At 38.5% G+C, this 13,126-nt stretch overlaps 1 protein-coding gene across 4 annotated transcripts in view; it reads left to right on the top strand.

The window, feature by feature from the left end:
- Positions 1–8,526, top strand: part of LOC135698740 (capon-like protein) — a 36,459-nt gene extending 27,933 nt beyond the window's left edge. The window contains exons 3-6 of one of the 4 annotated variants that reach the window (XM_065218843.1): positions 780–877; positions 942–1,109; positions 1,467–1,589; positions 6,922–8,526. In XM_065218843.1, the coding sequence (XP_065074915.1) occupies positions 780–877; positions 942–1,109; positions 1,467–1,589; positions 6,922–7,221 (689 nt within the window). In that variant the 3' untranslated portion in view covers positions 7,222–8,526. Of the gene's footprint in view, positions 1–779; positions 878–941; positions 1,110–1,466; positions 1,590–1,921; positions 3,006–6,921 lie in introns of those variants that run through there. The other 3 variants (XM_065218845.1, XM_065218842.1, XM_065218844.1) reach the window with 3 other exon arrangements.
- Positions 8,527–13,126: the final 4,600 nt, after the last annotated feature.

Below are 13,126 nucleotides of genomic sequence, written 5' to 3'. Positions count from 1 at the left end.
AAAGCGCAGGGACATATTTTACTTACGACTTGTGGAACCTTAATTTTTTTTATGAAGGTCTCAGTAGTGTTTTATGCTCTCTAAATATTTCTGTTCAGTCTTTTTTTTTTCTCCGTTCGGGACATAAAACTGCTGCGACCAGTACTTTTATCTATTGTATCTAAATTGTATATCCCGTATATCCCGTGTCCTTAGTTTAGTGCATGTCGTATTACTCCATCACTATTGAGAAATGATGAATTGGATTCATTTCGGCATACGAATGAAGGCAGAAAAAATAGATACGCTAAGAAAGCTTTTTTTTTGTTTTTGAGAAGAATAGATGTAATTATGCATTCTTATAGACTTTGTAGTTTTTGAACTAAACTATGGACCAAACGTATGATTGATATGTTCACGTCGAAACCATTGATATATTGGATGTTGCTGTTCGATATGACGGAAATGGGTGCTTATGCCGAAGTAGTGCAGGGTAGAGCATTGTGCCATTAATTACAATTCAGAAAAAATATGGAAATGCATGAATACTAATAAAAAAATATATATGATGTAGGGTAAAATAAGACTGAAGAGACAATGTTGGACACGTCGCATTTCTAGTTAAAGGTTAAATAAAATATGAAATAATCCAACTTATTAATTATTTCATGCAATCATGCTTTGCTATGCTGCAATGTGTATATATATATATATATAATAAGCATTGATATTATGTTGCCTACTTTAAGACAAAAATAGAAGTTTGATAATGTTAAAAACACATTTGACTAACTTTGCAGACAATATACCAGCAATTCAGGAGACACCACGACAGCAGAGGCCCACACATCTGGATCTCGAGTCTTCAACAAATCTTATATCGTCCCAGCAAATAACAGTAAGAAATGCACTTATAGTTTTATAGTAAATGTTACTACTGATATGTATATTTGATTAATCAGGACACTGCAGAAATACTGAAAAAATCTCCTCAATCGGCGTCAAATGAAATCATAACACTTAAAGAGCAGCTCGATCAACAACATCTCCAAACAAGACAGGTTATGGCTCAATTAATGCTTGTTCGGGAGCAACTTATAACTGAGACAAATGTTAGAATTGAGGCACAGGTAAGTGAATATTTGTTAAGTATCAAAAATGTTTTTTTTACTAGGTGCACAAATAAACATATTGTTTCATATAGTTTGATGCAGGGATCAGAAAACTCCATATGATCTTCTTACGGATGTAAATATTAAAAATTTAGGATATGGGGAGTAGCTCTTATGGTAGATTTTTCTTAAAGCAATGCGTCATGAAAAATTGATCAAAAATGCTATATTTCAGAATTTTACCATGGACTCAGTATTAGTAACACTTAGACCGACATTGGGGACATCAACCCTACCTTAATAGATAATAGCCAAGCCGTGTAGTGTGAATTTACATCATGGTTTAGTAAAGCCGTCTTAAATTTTCATTTTTAGGCACGCATTCAACAATTGCTTCAGCAAAATCGTGAATTGCTTGAGCATATTGCATCACTCGGTGGATATCATGAACCCGATCGACCTGGATTGTCAGCCACTGCAATTGGGCTAGCCCCACAGGTACGTAGACATCTCCAAATGCTATGTTTTATATAATTTGTTGTTTCCAAGGAACTTTTTCACGATTTTATTAACTAGTGTTGTGCATTGCTTTAACTGATTTAAAAAGTGAACCATGAAATTAAACTGTTTAATAATTAATAATAGTGCATACTTTCGCGTGTTGAATACTAATATTTGCTTGCGATGTATTTGTGACGTGTAAAGGATCTACATCTATCAGGGTAAGTATATCTGTTTTGCATGATTTATTTGCATTTTCTACTTTGCATGTTCATATTTTAACAAATATGTTTCCATACTACCGTTTATTCATTGACCATTATCTTTAGTATCCTTATTTTCAGAATAATCAAATGCTCAGCGATATCCTTAATCTAGGAAGTTTAGGCCATCATTTTCCCTCAATGCATCAGTTTACCAATACTAGTCAACCTTCAGTGACGTCATTACAGCAAAATTTGAATAATTCTAGCAGTGGAAGTTATTCAACTCTTAATAAAATACACAACATCCCGTCCCCGTCCAACATTCTGGGCTCAACAATTGTACCACTTTCAGCACAAGAGCTTCTAAAATTAAATCAAAGTATTTTAAGCCAATTTACCAGTTCCAATCTGAGCTCACTATACCCTACAATGTCAACAGCTAATGTAGGATCTAATCAACAACAATCCAATAGCTTTATGTATGTAAATCAGAATGCTCCTGGCTTTAATAATGTAAAACCAGTGCCAACAGAGGGTGGTACAAATACTTCTTCAGGAATTACTTCAAAAACCACGCACATGGGTCTGCAAATGAACTATAATGATAAACAAACTAATAACTCGAACAGACAATCTGTTAATCCCAGCGAACACTCAATAAACAAAAATGAGAAAAATGATTTGGATTATACCCAGGAAGGCCAATCAATATTGCACGAACCTACGCAGTTCATAAAACCATTGTCTCAAGTGGGAACTCTTACAACAATGGATACTGATGGAAAAGTTAAAGTTATAGTACCTGTTAATCCCAACGAACAATTGGAAGTTTCGAAGCTGATGAATAGGAAATCTGCATCATTCTTGGAATTGTCTGGTAGTGCGAGTAATGATGGTAGCAGTAAAAATGTGTCAATACTCAAGGAATCGAAGGAGAAAAAATCTTCCATTCCAAGCTTAGTAACACTGAAAGTTACTGATGAAAGTGGAACCGTCACCCGAAGGTTACCCGCAACACCAAGTTTCATCACTCGTAGTACGAGCGAAAAAGTTCCAAACCGTAGCCAAATAATGAGCCAGGTCCAGCGTACACAGTGGGCTCGTCATACTACGAAATAAAAGAATCAGATAACACGGTGAAATATAATAATAAGATGATGTATTATAAAAAAAATATATAAGATTATGAATCGTTGATTAAAATAGATATATTATTATACCCAGTAAAATAATGATATGATTTTTGAATTTTATCTCTTTTATTTTTCCTGGATCACATTTCCCAAAATTATTTTGTTTTTGTCAAAGAGTTTTACCAAGAAAATTAACCTGCATTAAATAATAAGGTCTTTTAAATTGTGGTATGTAAACATTTTGAGCTTTTGAAATCTAAATAAGAAAAATATTATGCATAAATACATTGTATTAAAATTAGTGATTAGTTCGACAAATGTTAATTTTCAAAAATAGATGCAATAAATATTTAAATCCAATATCTTGAAGATCTTGGAATGTTTGAATCGTCTTGACCTCTCACCCCTCCATATTGTTCTACTGGATGAAATAGGTATGTCCCCTCCTGATTGGGGAAATTAATGGTGGGTGGAAGTAGTTTACTGCCGCTCTTCGCATGTCGGTCCCATAGTCGTTTTCGTCAAAACTGAGTTTTTCAATGCAAATGGTAGCTAATTACCAATATTTTCATAACACTGGATGAACTCATCAACTTTGTTCTGAAAAAGTTTGGAAAGACAGTCACATTGGTTGTCCCATCACATAAGAAGCAATGGTACGAAGCAAACTTGAAACGCGATTTTCTCGGCTTGCCGATTTTCGCTATGGGACGAACATGCGAAGAGCGGCAGTTTAATAGTTTAACAACCGAATAATGATTTTTTTTCTCTTCATTATCGTGATTTTATCCGTAAGCTAGTTGATCACGTCTGAATATTTATGCAGTCGTTTTGGAAGAATAACGAATCCGGTAGACCTGCATACATCCGGACTTACATTTCATCGACTAGAAAGAAATTTATACATATTAGGTAGGATAAAGTGGAGCAATATGGCCAATTGGGGCAATGTGGCCACTCGCTTAAAATCAACTTATTGAACATATTTTACCAAAAATCAACTATCCATTTCATTTAAGTCTAACAAGATGCTTTTCTCTAGAGCAAATATTGTGTTAGACTAGCACAAAATTTTAAAACTGTTATAAGATTTCTGAATCAGAAAACAAGATCTATCCGTAGTTTCTTATAACTTATCGTTAATATTCCTTCAGCAGATTTTATAAATGGTCATTGGTTTCTTATATGACACGATGTTTTTCTAGATTTTAATAAACATTAAAGATTTTCTTAACAAAATATTACTTAAGTCCATTCAGGGAAATATGAGCACCACTGATTAATTTGTTTTTTATTCCTTTCATAAATATGACTGTTTCAAAAGAAATCATGTTTTGAAACAGCTGCTTTGGTAAAATATCAGTCATTCACAAGTAAAGTATAGTATAAGATAGGCAGTACTTCTGAAATTTAATTTATTCCACGGAAAATAATTGTTTCTGTTTAATATTTCAACCTAGAACTACGTCTTTGTGGTCAATACTGGGGTGTAAATTTTTAAAAAATGTGTGAAATAGTGTTAGGTTTCGCACGTTTGTAACTTTGCCATTCACAGATGAAATTTAAATCGCCAATCGGTAGGAAATAACTACGAATCTGCTGATTCAAATACTTTTCCAATTAACAAAAAAACAAAAAAAACATTTTTTAAATGTACAAACGGTAATTTTATCACCGTTTTCATGAAATAAACGTTTTTCCCAAACCCAGTCGCCATAATCGACTACCACTTGGTTGCACATCGTTCTGCTTGAACCTGAAAAGTAATAAAATAGCGCTGCTGTCGTGCCTCTGCAAATTTCCGCTTAGGACGGCGTGGCAAGCAACAAGTAGGAGCAAGAGGTGGATTTTCTCCCTCTCTCTCTGCTGTCGAGCTTAACATTCTCGTAGGCGCTGCAACCGGATATCGTGCAGGAGTGGGATGAGTTTTGTCGATGTCGTACCGAAGTTTAGATCGAACAGTCGGTTCTTCTCAGGACCACAATTTTTTACAGAAAGAGTTATAATACTGGGATAAATCGGCTTGATCGATTTTCTGTAAGACTACAATATTATTTCCCTCCTGGGTCTCGTTCAAATATTACGAAACGCGAAAAAAATATTTTTACCAATTATTTAATTTAATTAAATAATTTATAGCAAATATTTTTCCATTTTTCATCAAACATTACGCTCAGAACTGATGTCGAATAAGGCCGAAACAATTGAATCACAGACAAACAGACGTAACACTTTGAAAAAGTTTTTCTTGAAAACATAGTATCTCAAAACATAGGACCTCAGTAACGACATCTCTCTGGCTTCTCGCGGAAAACAAGATTGCTCGCTAACTCGCAAACAATATTGCATAAAAGTTCTATAGAATGTATAGAAACGTCAAAGTGGTCCGATGACAGCGCTGCGGCGAGTAGTTCGCGGAACTGATAATATACAAATCAATCGTTAAATGCGTGAACGAAGATACACAATGAAGTGTTACGTATGTTTGTCTGTGATTGAATATTTATGTGATGCTTCTAATATCATAAAACAACTTTAATAAATATTGTTTGATGTGTACAAAATGTGCAAAAATCCTGTTTTGTCACACTGTTCAAAGTTTATAAGAAGACCAAAATACAAGATCATAAAAGTACCTAAAGAATTACTTTTTATTTGTTTTTGTGAAGTTAACGTCCTGAGAATGGCATGACAGAAATAATTGAAGAACCTTTTTTTCAATTTAAAATATGTTTTATGGATTTGGAAAGAAAAATTAACTTACAACTTATTTTCGAAACAATCCTTATATAAGTTTTTCATCTATGCTATTGTAAGTTTTATATGATACAATGACTTTCCATTAATTCAATTCCAACGTTTGCTATTGTATAGTAAGATACAATGAATTTTAGTCAACTTAAATAAGTTGCAGTTGAAAGTCATTTGTCTGTCATAGTTCTGCAACATAAAGATTTGTGATGCCAGATGTACTTTGATTTCTAAAGTTATTTTGCAATGACTAACATTAGTATGTTTCCGAAAGTTGAGTGAACATTTTTGGAACCTAATTATGAATAATAAAGGAACTTATTTTATAATTTCAAAAATTGAATCTTAACAATAAATTGTTCATTTTGGAGTCAAGTTTCTAAACCATTTGTTTTGTTATTGATATATTACTGAATGGAGCAGCAAAAATATTCTCGTAGTTTTATGTCAACAATGCGGTCGTGCTTTGAACAAAACTCTTATTTTTTTTCTTTGATTTGTTTTCCGTTAATCTTGTCGATCTGCTCATACAACTCTGCTGAAGCCCACTTTTTGATTAGGGTTTTTTTTCTTTATTACCGTGATTTTTAGCCGTAGGATAGTTCATCACGTTCAAAAAAATTATGATTAGGCTTCAAGGTAAATAGTTATTAATTGATTTCGAGGCCGATATCTTTCTGCTTTGATTAATCGAACGTTTTCAAGGCAATACTGCATCTTGAATTTATGACATAGTAGCCTGGATTTCTTGCTCTATTCTTCGTGCCAAGCATACCAATGTTGCCTGCCGATGGTTGATGGTGCATATTAGAAGAACATCATTTTCGTAATCAATTAATGCAAATGCAATCTTCAGCAAAGTTTAAGTTGGGAAAATTTCACATTAGTAATCAAATCACATCAAATTTCGTAGATCATTGCAGCGAATGACTTGATATTACAGCGAAGGGAGAGTGCTTCAATCAAAAAGTTCACTTTTCTTTATGGAAATCCAAAATAAAAACTTCAAAGGACCAGTGCAATATGAGATTGCATTCAAAAGAGCTCAAATTTTGGGAGAATTATCAGGACCTCATTTGTAATCAATTGAGCTTGGTAGAGCAAAATTTATATTTAGAACCACCCTAATGGTTCATTGTACCTAGTAAAATATAACGTTAAACAATAAATTATATAGAATTTCAGTTATTTTTATATACAATTTTTAACGTTTCATTTTTTTCTTTAATATAATTGCAGCTTTCATCAACTGCCAAGGTAGCCAGATGGTTTCATCAACTACAGTGGACTAATCAAAACCAGACGCTTTCAAGGCCTGAAAGTGGGTTTGTTTCCGGTGATTCTCGCTCAGAAAAAAACCAGAAATCAGAAGCAGACATTACTGACAGTCTAGCCAAAGATCAGCAGCAGCATCAGAATGTAGATTTATGTGACGAATATCTTTTAATTGAAGGTACTAGTAATTTATGGAGTAAATTAAATGTCAAGAAGCGTAAAAAGCTACTGAGTATGAAGCTAGGCAAAGTAACTACATTTTGAGGATATTAGATCAGATCATTTACATTATTGGTTTTTCTTGTTGGTAGAGAGAAGCTTTAGTTATACTATATATATATATTATATATTTTTAAATAAGTACAAAAGTTGTTTTATCAATGCAGCAATCTTGACTACAAATGCATATTAGCAAAATTTGAACGTAATGTTCTCTTCTACGCGCCATAACATTATTCGACAGTAATGTTGGAGCTACAGAATTTATTCAGAAGACTCGTTTTAGATATAGTGATGGGTAAAATTTTACAGGGTGACTGGTAATTCGGGTTACACCCGAAAAGAGGTAAGTAGACCACATTTGCAGCAAAAAAGGTATGGCAAGGTTATTGATCTATTTATTTTACATTGCCGAACAACACTACCAATTTTTGCTCGGGCACTCGCGAATATTACCATAGCCCACCAGGTAAGCATTGCTCGGCTACTATGATCAATCTTTGTTTACTAACCAGTAACCACTCTATTCAATTGGCGCCACAGTTTTACTTTCGGATGGATTTGATTAGGCTCTAACCGTTTAATGTTACGTGCAACGTTTTTGATTGCTTATGAATACCCGAGCAAAATGAGGCACTTTGAATCAGTAGGAAATTAACTGCTCAGTATCTCGGTAAGGAATGATTTGTCGACCTAGCGTGCCATACAATGTTTTGCTGCAAATGTGGTCTACTTTCACCTCTTTTCGGGTGTAACACGAATTACCAGAAATAGCCATTCCATAGCAAAACGATATAGTGGTTCTTACAAATTCATAAAAATGTGTAGTTTTGTTCCTTATCGCAAAATATTAGACCTGTATTTTTTTTGTCATTAGGTTGACCATTTCCATGTTAGGGTGGTCCAATTGGTTTTTTTTTATGGTTTTTATGGTTTCCACTTTATCGTTTTGCTATGGAATGGCTGTATATATTGAATTATATATCTTATAAAAATTATACAAATGACGAATTGTCTCTTTTTCTTTCCTTAACTCAATATTTAGAAAAGAATATCATACGTACTTTTACTTTATTATCCTTTAGATTTTAAAGACAGCATTTTCATTGCATGTTCAAAATAAAAAAAATACATTTAAAAAAGATTTACTAACCTTACTATTTTCAGTAAGACTTATTTTATTTCAGCCTAACATATAGACAAAAACTATTAAAAACCAGTTATGTATTCGGAAAACCGTTAGTAAATAACATGATGATTATTTTCACAGAAATAATCTCACACACATTAGAAAAATGAACAATAGATATTTCATTAGAACAATGATCAAGACTGAAATTTTTTAATTATAATGAAAAAAAAATCGGTTTACGCAAATAAAAAATGATGCAAATGCAGTATACTGATATATTAAAAAATTGAGAAATAGATCCATCATCACCAACATCTATATTAAGATAAAATCGGTATAGTCATTATAGTTGTTTGGTTAGCGGCGTCAGTCTTTTTTTATTATTATAGTCACTTTAACACTCTTGGGTCATTCATGACTTGACTGGGGGTGAGATTTGAACTCGTGACTTTGGCGTGAGAGGTATGGATTCTAACCACTATGCTGGAGTCGCCCCCAGCAGCGCCAGTCGCTTAGGCATATTGTGTATGTGCTCAGGTAAGTCTTACTTGTAGAATGCCTCTGCTGATTGACTGTACTGAGCAAAAGTGTTCGTGTTGTTCTCATTTCCAAATCCCATGAATTTCGTAGCAATTCCCATACGAATCTTCATCGTCATTGCGATATTGCTAAATTGCAAATCCTTGCTGCTCACCTTACCTTACTGCTTACTGCTGCTGCTGAAACTCGTTGTGGCATCCAGGTTCAACACTGGTGATCTCTGCAATATCCCGCTCCTTGCGAACACGTTCGCTCCTCCGTTTTCACTTTCTGGCGTCTTCACATCGTCCTTCATATGTTTTTGGGTTTTCTCATTTTCTTCTTTTTTGTTTTTTTCTCCGTTTTTCTCCATTTTTTTGGGTCCCCCCTCCAGGCCGCTATCTCCACTCGTTGTATGTAGTCGCCTATCGTGATCCCATGGTTATCTATGCAAGCAGGGAGGCCATGCTGGGGTTGACACGGTCCTTCATGGGGGCCGTGTTCAGAGTCAGATCAGCGTAAGTTAGGAATGATACATCTGAGCCTATTACTCACCAACCACCAATTGGTGACGAGTTTTGAACGTATCCGGAGGCCTGCCAAGGTTTTACCGGGATGGTGGCAGCCGCACTATTAGCCCACTCGCCATTTCAAGAAGGTGTCACCCTTCTTTACTCAGGAGGCAGAATAACACAACTGTTAGCCCTGTAGCATGCACAGATAAAAATGCTGAATTTTAATTGTGATGTAAACATTCATTCATTCATTTCATTCGTAAACATTGCATTTCACGCAACCGAGCAACTTGCAAACAATGTTGTTTACAAATATGGGCTTTTGTATACAATATTTGCTACATTGCATGAAATGTGTCAGAACTTGACATGATATATAATGTAAACGTATATGATATGTGACGCTCCATTTATGTGCATCATATTGAACAGAAATTTATGCTACTTTTCGAACAGTGTGGTATCCAATCCATTGCATTGCACGAAGCTTTTACTCTATCGCCGTGCTATGGTTACCGCGCCAGTGTTCGCGTCGCACCCCCTCACTTTACTATTGTCGGAAGGACAACATTGCCCAGGCTACACCACGGAGAGGTGTGAGGTAGGAACTTGTGAGGACCAGAGCTATGTAGGTAAAACGCTCTTCCGAGGTTGTCAACTCACCATTTGTAGCCCTGTTGTGTGTGTGTGTGTTTTTTTTATAGTAAGGTTAAGCAAATCTTCAAGAAGCCTGGCCTGTAGTGAAGTTGGCACGGTGTGGTATCCGCTAGAAATTTATGCTACTTTTCGAACAGTGTGGTATCCAATCCATTGCATTGCACGAAGCTTTTACTCTATCGCCGTGCTATGGTTACCGCGCCAGTGTTCGCGTCGCACCCCCTCACTTTACTATTGTCGGAAGGACAACATTGCCCAGGCTACACCACGGAGAGGTGTGAGGTAGGAACTTGTGAGGACCAGAGCTATGTAGGTAAAACGCTCTTCCGAGGTTGTCAACTCACCATTTGTAGCCCTGTTGTGTGTGTGTGTGTTTTTTTTATAGTAAGGTTAAGCAAATCTTCAAGAAGCCTGGCCTGTAGTGAAGTTGGCACGGTGTGGTATCCGCCAGTTGCCTAGTGCAGCTTTACTAAAACCCATTCCTTACTCTCTCCTCTGCCTGGATCCCCCCGGGACCACTGTGAAGCGACTACTTTGGGGGGGTGGCTATGCTCATGCACTTCATACTCTCAACGCTAGCTGACGTTGCTAGATCGCTGCTCTTCTCTCCATTTACGCTGCAGCTCCGACATGATCTGCGTGACTGCCCTGCTGACGGCATTCCAAGTGCCCTCCTCTCGACACATTTCATCGACGACATTCTCCACGTTAAGGACGGGCATCTTCCTTCGCACTGCCTCGAACCTTGGACAGTCGAATACCACATGCTTCGCCGTTTCATCGACGTTGCCACATTCCGGACAGAGGGGTGATGCTGCGTGTCCGAACCTATGCAGGTATTTCCTGAAGCAGCCGTGGCCAGACAGGAACTGCGTTAGGTGGAAGTTGACTTCTTCGTGTTTTCTGTTCACCCAGGACGAAAGAATCGGTATTAGTCTATGTGTCCATCTACCGTTCTCCGTCGTGTTTCACTCCTGTTGCCACTTATCCAATGACTCCACTCTCACAACTTTCCGTACTCTTTCGGCTTCTCTCCGCCTGTAGCACTTGGTGTCCTCCGCCAAGGTGATGCCGATGGGGATCATTCCGGCGTTAACGCATACTGCTTTTGACGAGATGGTTCTGTACGCACTCACGACTCGTATGGCTATGAGCCGGAACGTACTACTCAGCTTCCTTTGGTTCTGCTTCGTTTCCAGTGCTGCAACCCAAGATGGACCTCCATACCTCAGTATCGATGACGACACACTGGCCAGAAGACGCCTCTTGCTACTGCTGGGAACAGCGTTGTCCAGCATGATTCTAGCTATCACGTTGATGGCCTTTGAAGCCACAGGCATATTCGACGTGGCTGTTGAAGTTTAGCCGGTCATCGATCATCACTCCCAGGTATTTCAACATACGCTTCGCGGCTATGGCGTGCTCCCCGACGATGATTTCTCCCCGTTGTACCGCTTTACAGTTACTGACCAATAGCACTTCCGTTTTGTGGTGGGCTATCTGCAGCTTCGCTCCTTGCATCCAGTTACCAATCATGTCGATCGCCTCGGTTGCCAACACTTCCACCTCTTCCAGCGTCTCGCCTGTTACCGTCAAGTCCGAAAAGCCAACGATCTCAACTCCTTTGGGTAGTTTCAGCGATATCACACCGTTGTATATCCCGTTCCAGAGCGTTGGACCAAGGATGGAGCCTTGTGGAACTCCCGCTGTTATTCTAATCGATCTCTGTCCCATGTCTGTCTCGTAGACCAGAACCCGGTTCTGAAAATAACTCCTCAGGATCCTGCACAGGTAGTCAGGGACCCTCATTCTATGCAGCGCTTCGGCGATGGCCTCCCAGCTGGCGCTGTTGAACTAATTTTTCACGTAGATCATTATTACGGCGCAATATCGATCTCCTCTCCGCTTCTGTTTGGACGCCTTCTCAGCTCTCTCGACCTTTGTCCGAATTGCATCCACCGTCGATCTCCCTTTCCGGAATCCAAACTGCCTCTCCGACAATCCGTGCTCACTCTCCGATGATTTCGTCAGTCTGTTAAGGATGATCCTCTCCAAGAGTTTTTCGAGTGTATCCAGCAGGCATATAGGCCTTTACGATGCAGGATCCCCCGGCGGTTTTCCTGGTTTCGGCAGCAACACTAGCTTCTGTATCTTCCACCTGTCAGGGAAGTGACCCTCGTCTAGGCATTTCTGCAGCACCATCCTGAACATGTCCGGGGATGCCTGGATCGCCACTTTCAACGCAATGTTTGGAGAAGAACTAGCCAAAAGGCTAAAAATCTTCTTAATAAAGGTATTAAAAAAAAAAGCTTTCAACGCAACGTTGGGGATTCCATCCGGACCGGAAGCTTTCTTCACCTTCAATCCTTTCGCCACTGCTACGAGTTCCTCGTTGGTGACTTCGATGTTATCTCCCTCTCCTTCTCCGCACGGTGTAGGTGGCCAGGTCGTTGGGTCGTGCTTCGGGAAAAGTCCTCCACGATAACTTTCAGCTTCTCTGGGCACATTTCAGCTGGCATCGTTGGACCTCTGATCTTCGCCATCACGACTCGGTATGCGTCACCCTAGGGGTTGGCATCAGCGTCTCAACACAGCTCCTTAAAACAGTTTAACTTGCTCTGCTTTATCTCTCGTTTAAGTGCGGACCAGGCCACTCGAAACACTCCTCTTCGCTCCTCTCTATCTGCTTCCGTTCTTGCTCTCTGAACACGTCTTCTGGCTCTGAGACATCTAGCGTGGAGAGTGCTAAGTGCCTCGTTCCACCAGTAACATGTGGACGACGCCTGTTATTTGGCTCCAGTTTCCTCGGCATGGTCGTGTCACATGCTCTCACTAACGTTTCTGTCAGCTCATCCGCGTTTAGATCTGCGGGACTCCTGTCGACACGAAGTGCCTCAACGAAAAGATCCTTGTCGAAAGCCTTCGTCTTCCACTTCCAGTCACAAGTTCTCGTCCTCAGTACTGCCACAGTATTCCGTTGGCCGACGCCATATCGTATCGCCTGATGGTCGCTACGGGTATATCCTTCGCACACTCTCTAATCCATGTTTGCCACCAGCGACGGACTGCAGAAAGTAACGTTGGTAATGGATTCCCGGCCATATCTGCGAAAAGTGCTGCTGGTGCC

This window comes from Ochlerotatus camptorhynchus, unplaced genomic scaffold (assembly GCF_037179485.1).
Source record: "Ochlerotatus camptorhynchus isolate MF236.1 unplaced genomic scaffold, CSIRO-AGI_Acam_v1.1 ptg000094l, whole genome shotgun sequence".
Lineage (NCBI taxonomy): Eukaryota > Metazoa > Arthropoda > Insecta > Diptera > Culicidae > Ochlerotatus > Ochlerotatus camptorhynchus.
This window is presented reverse-complemented; position numbering and strand designations above follow the sequence as displayed.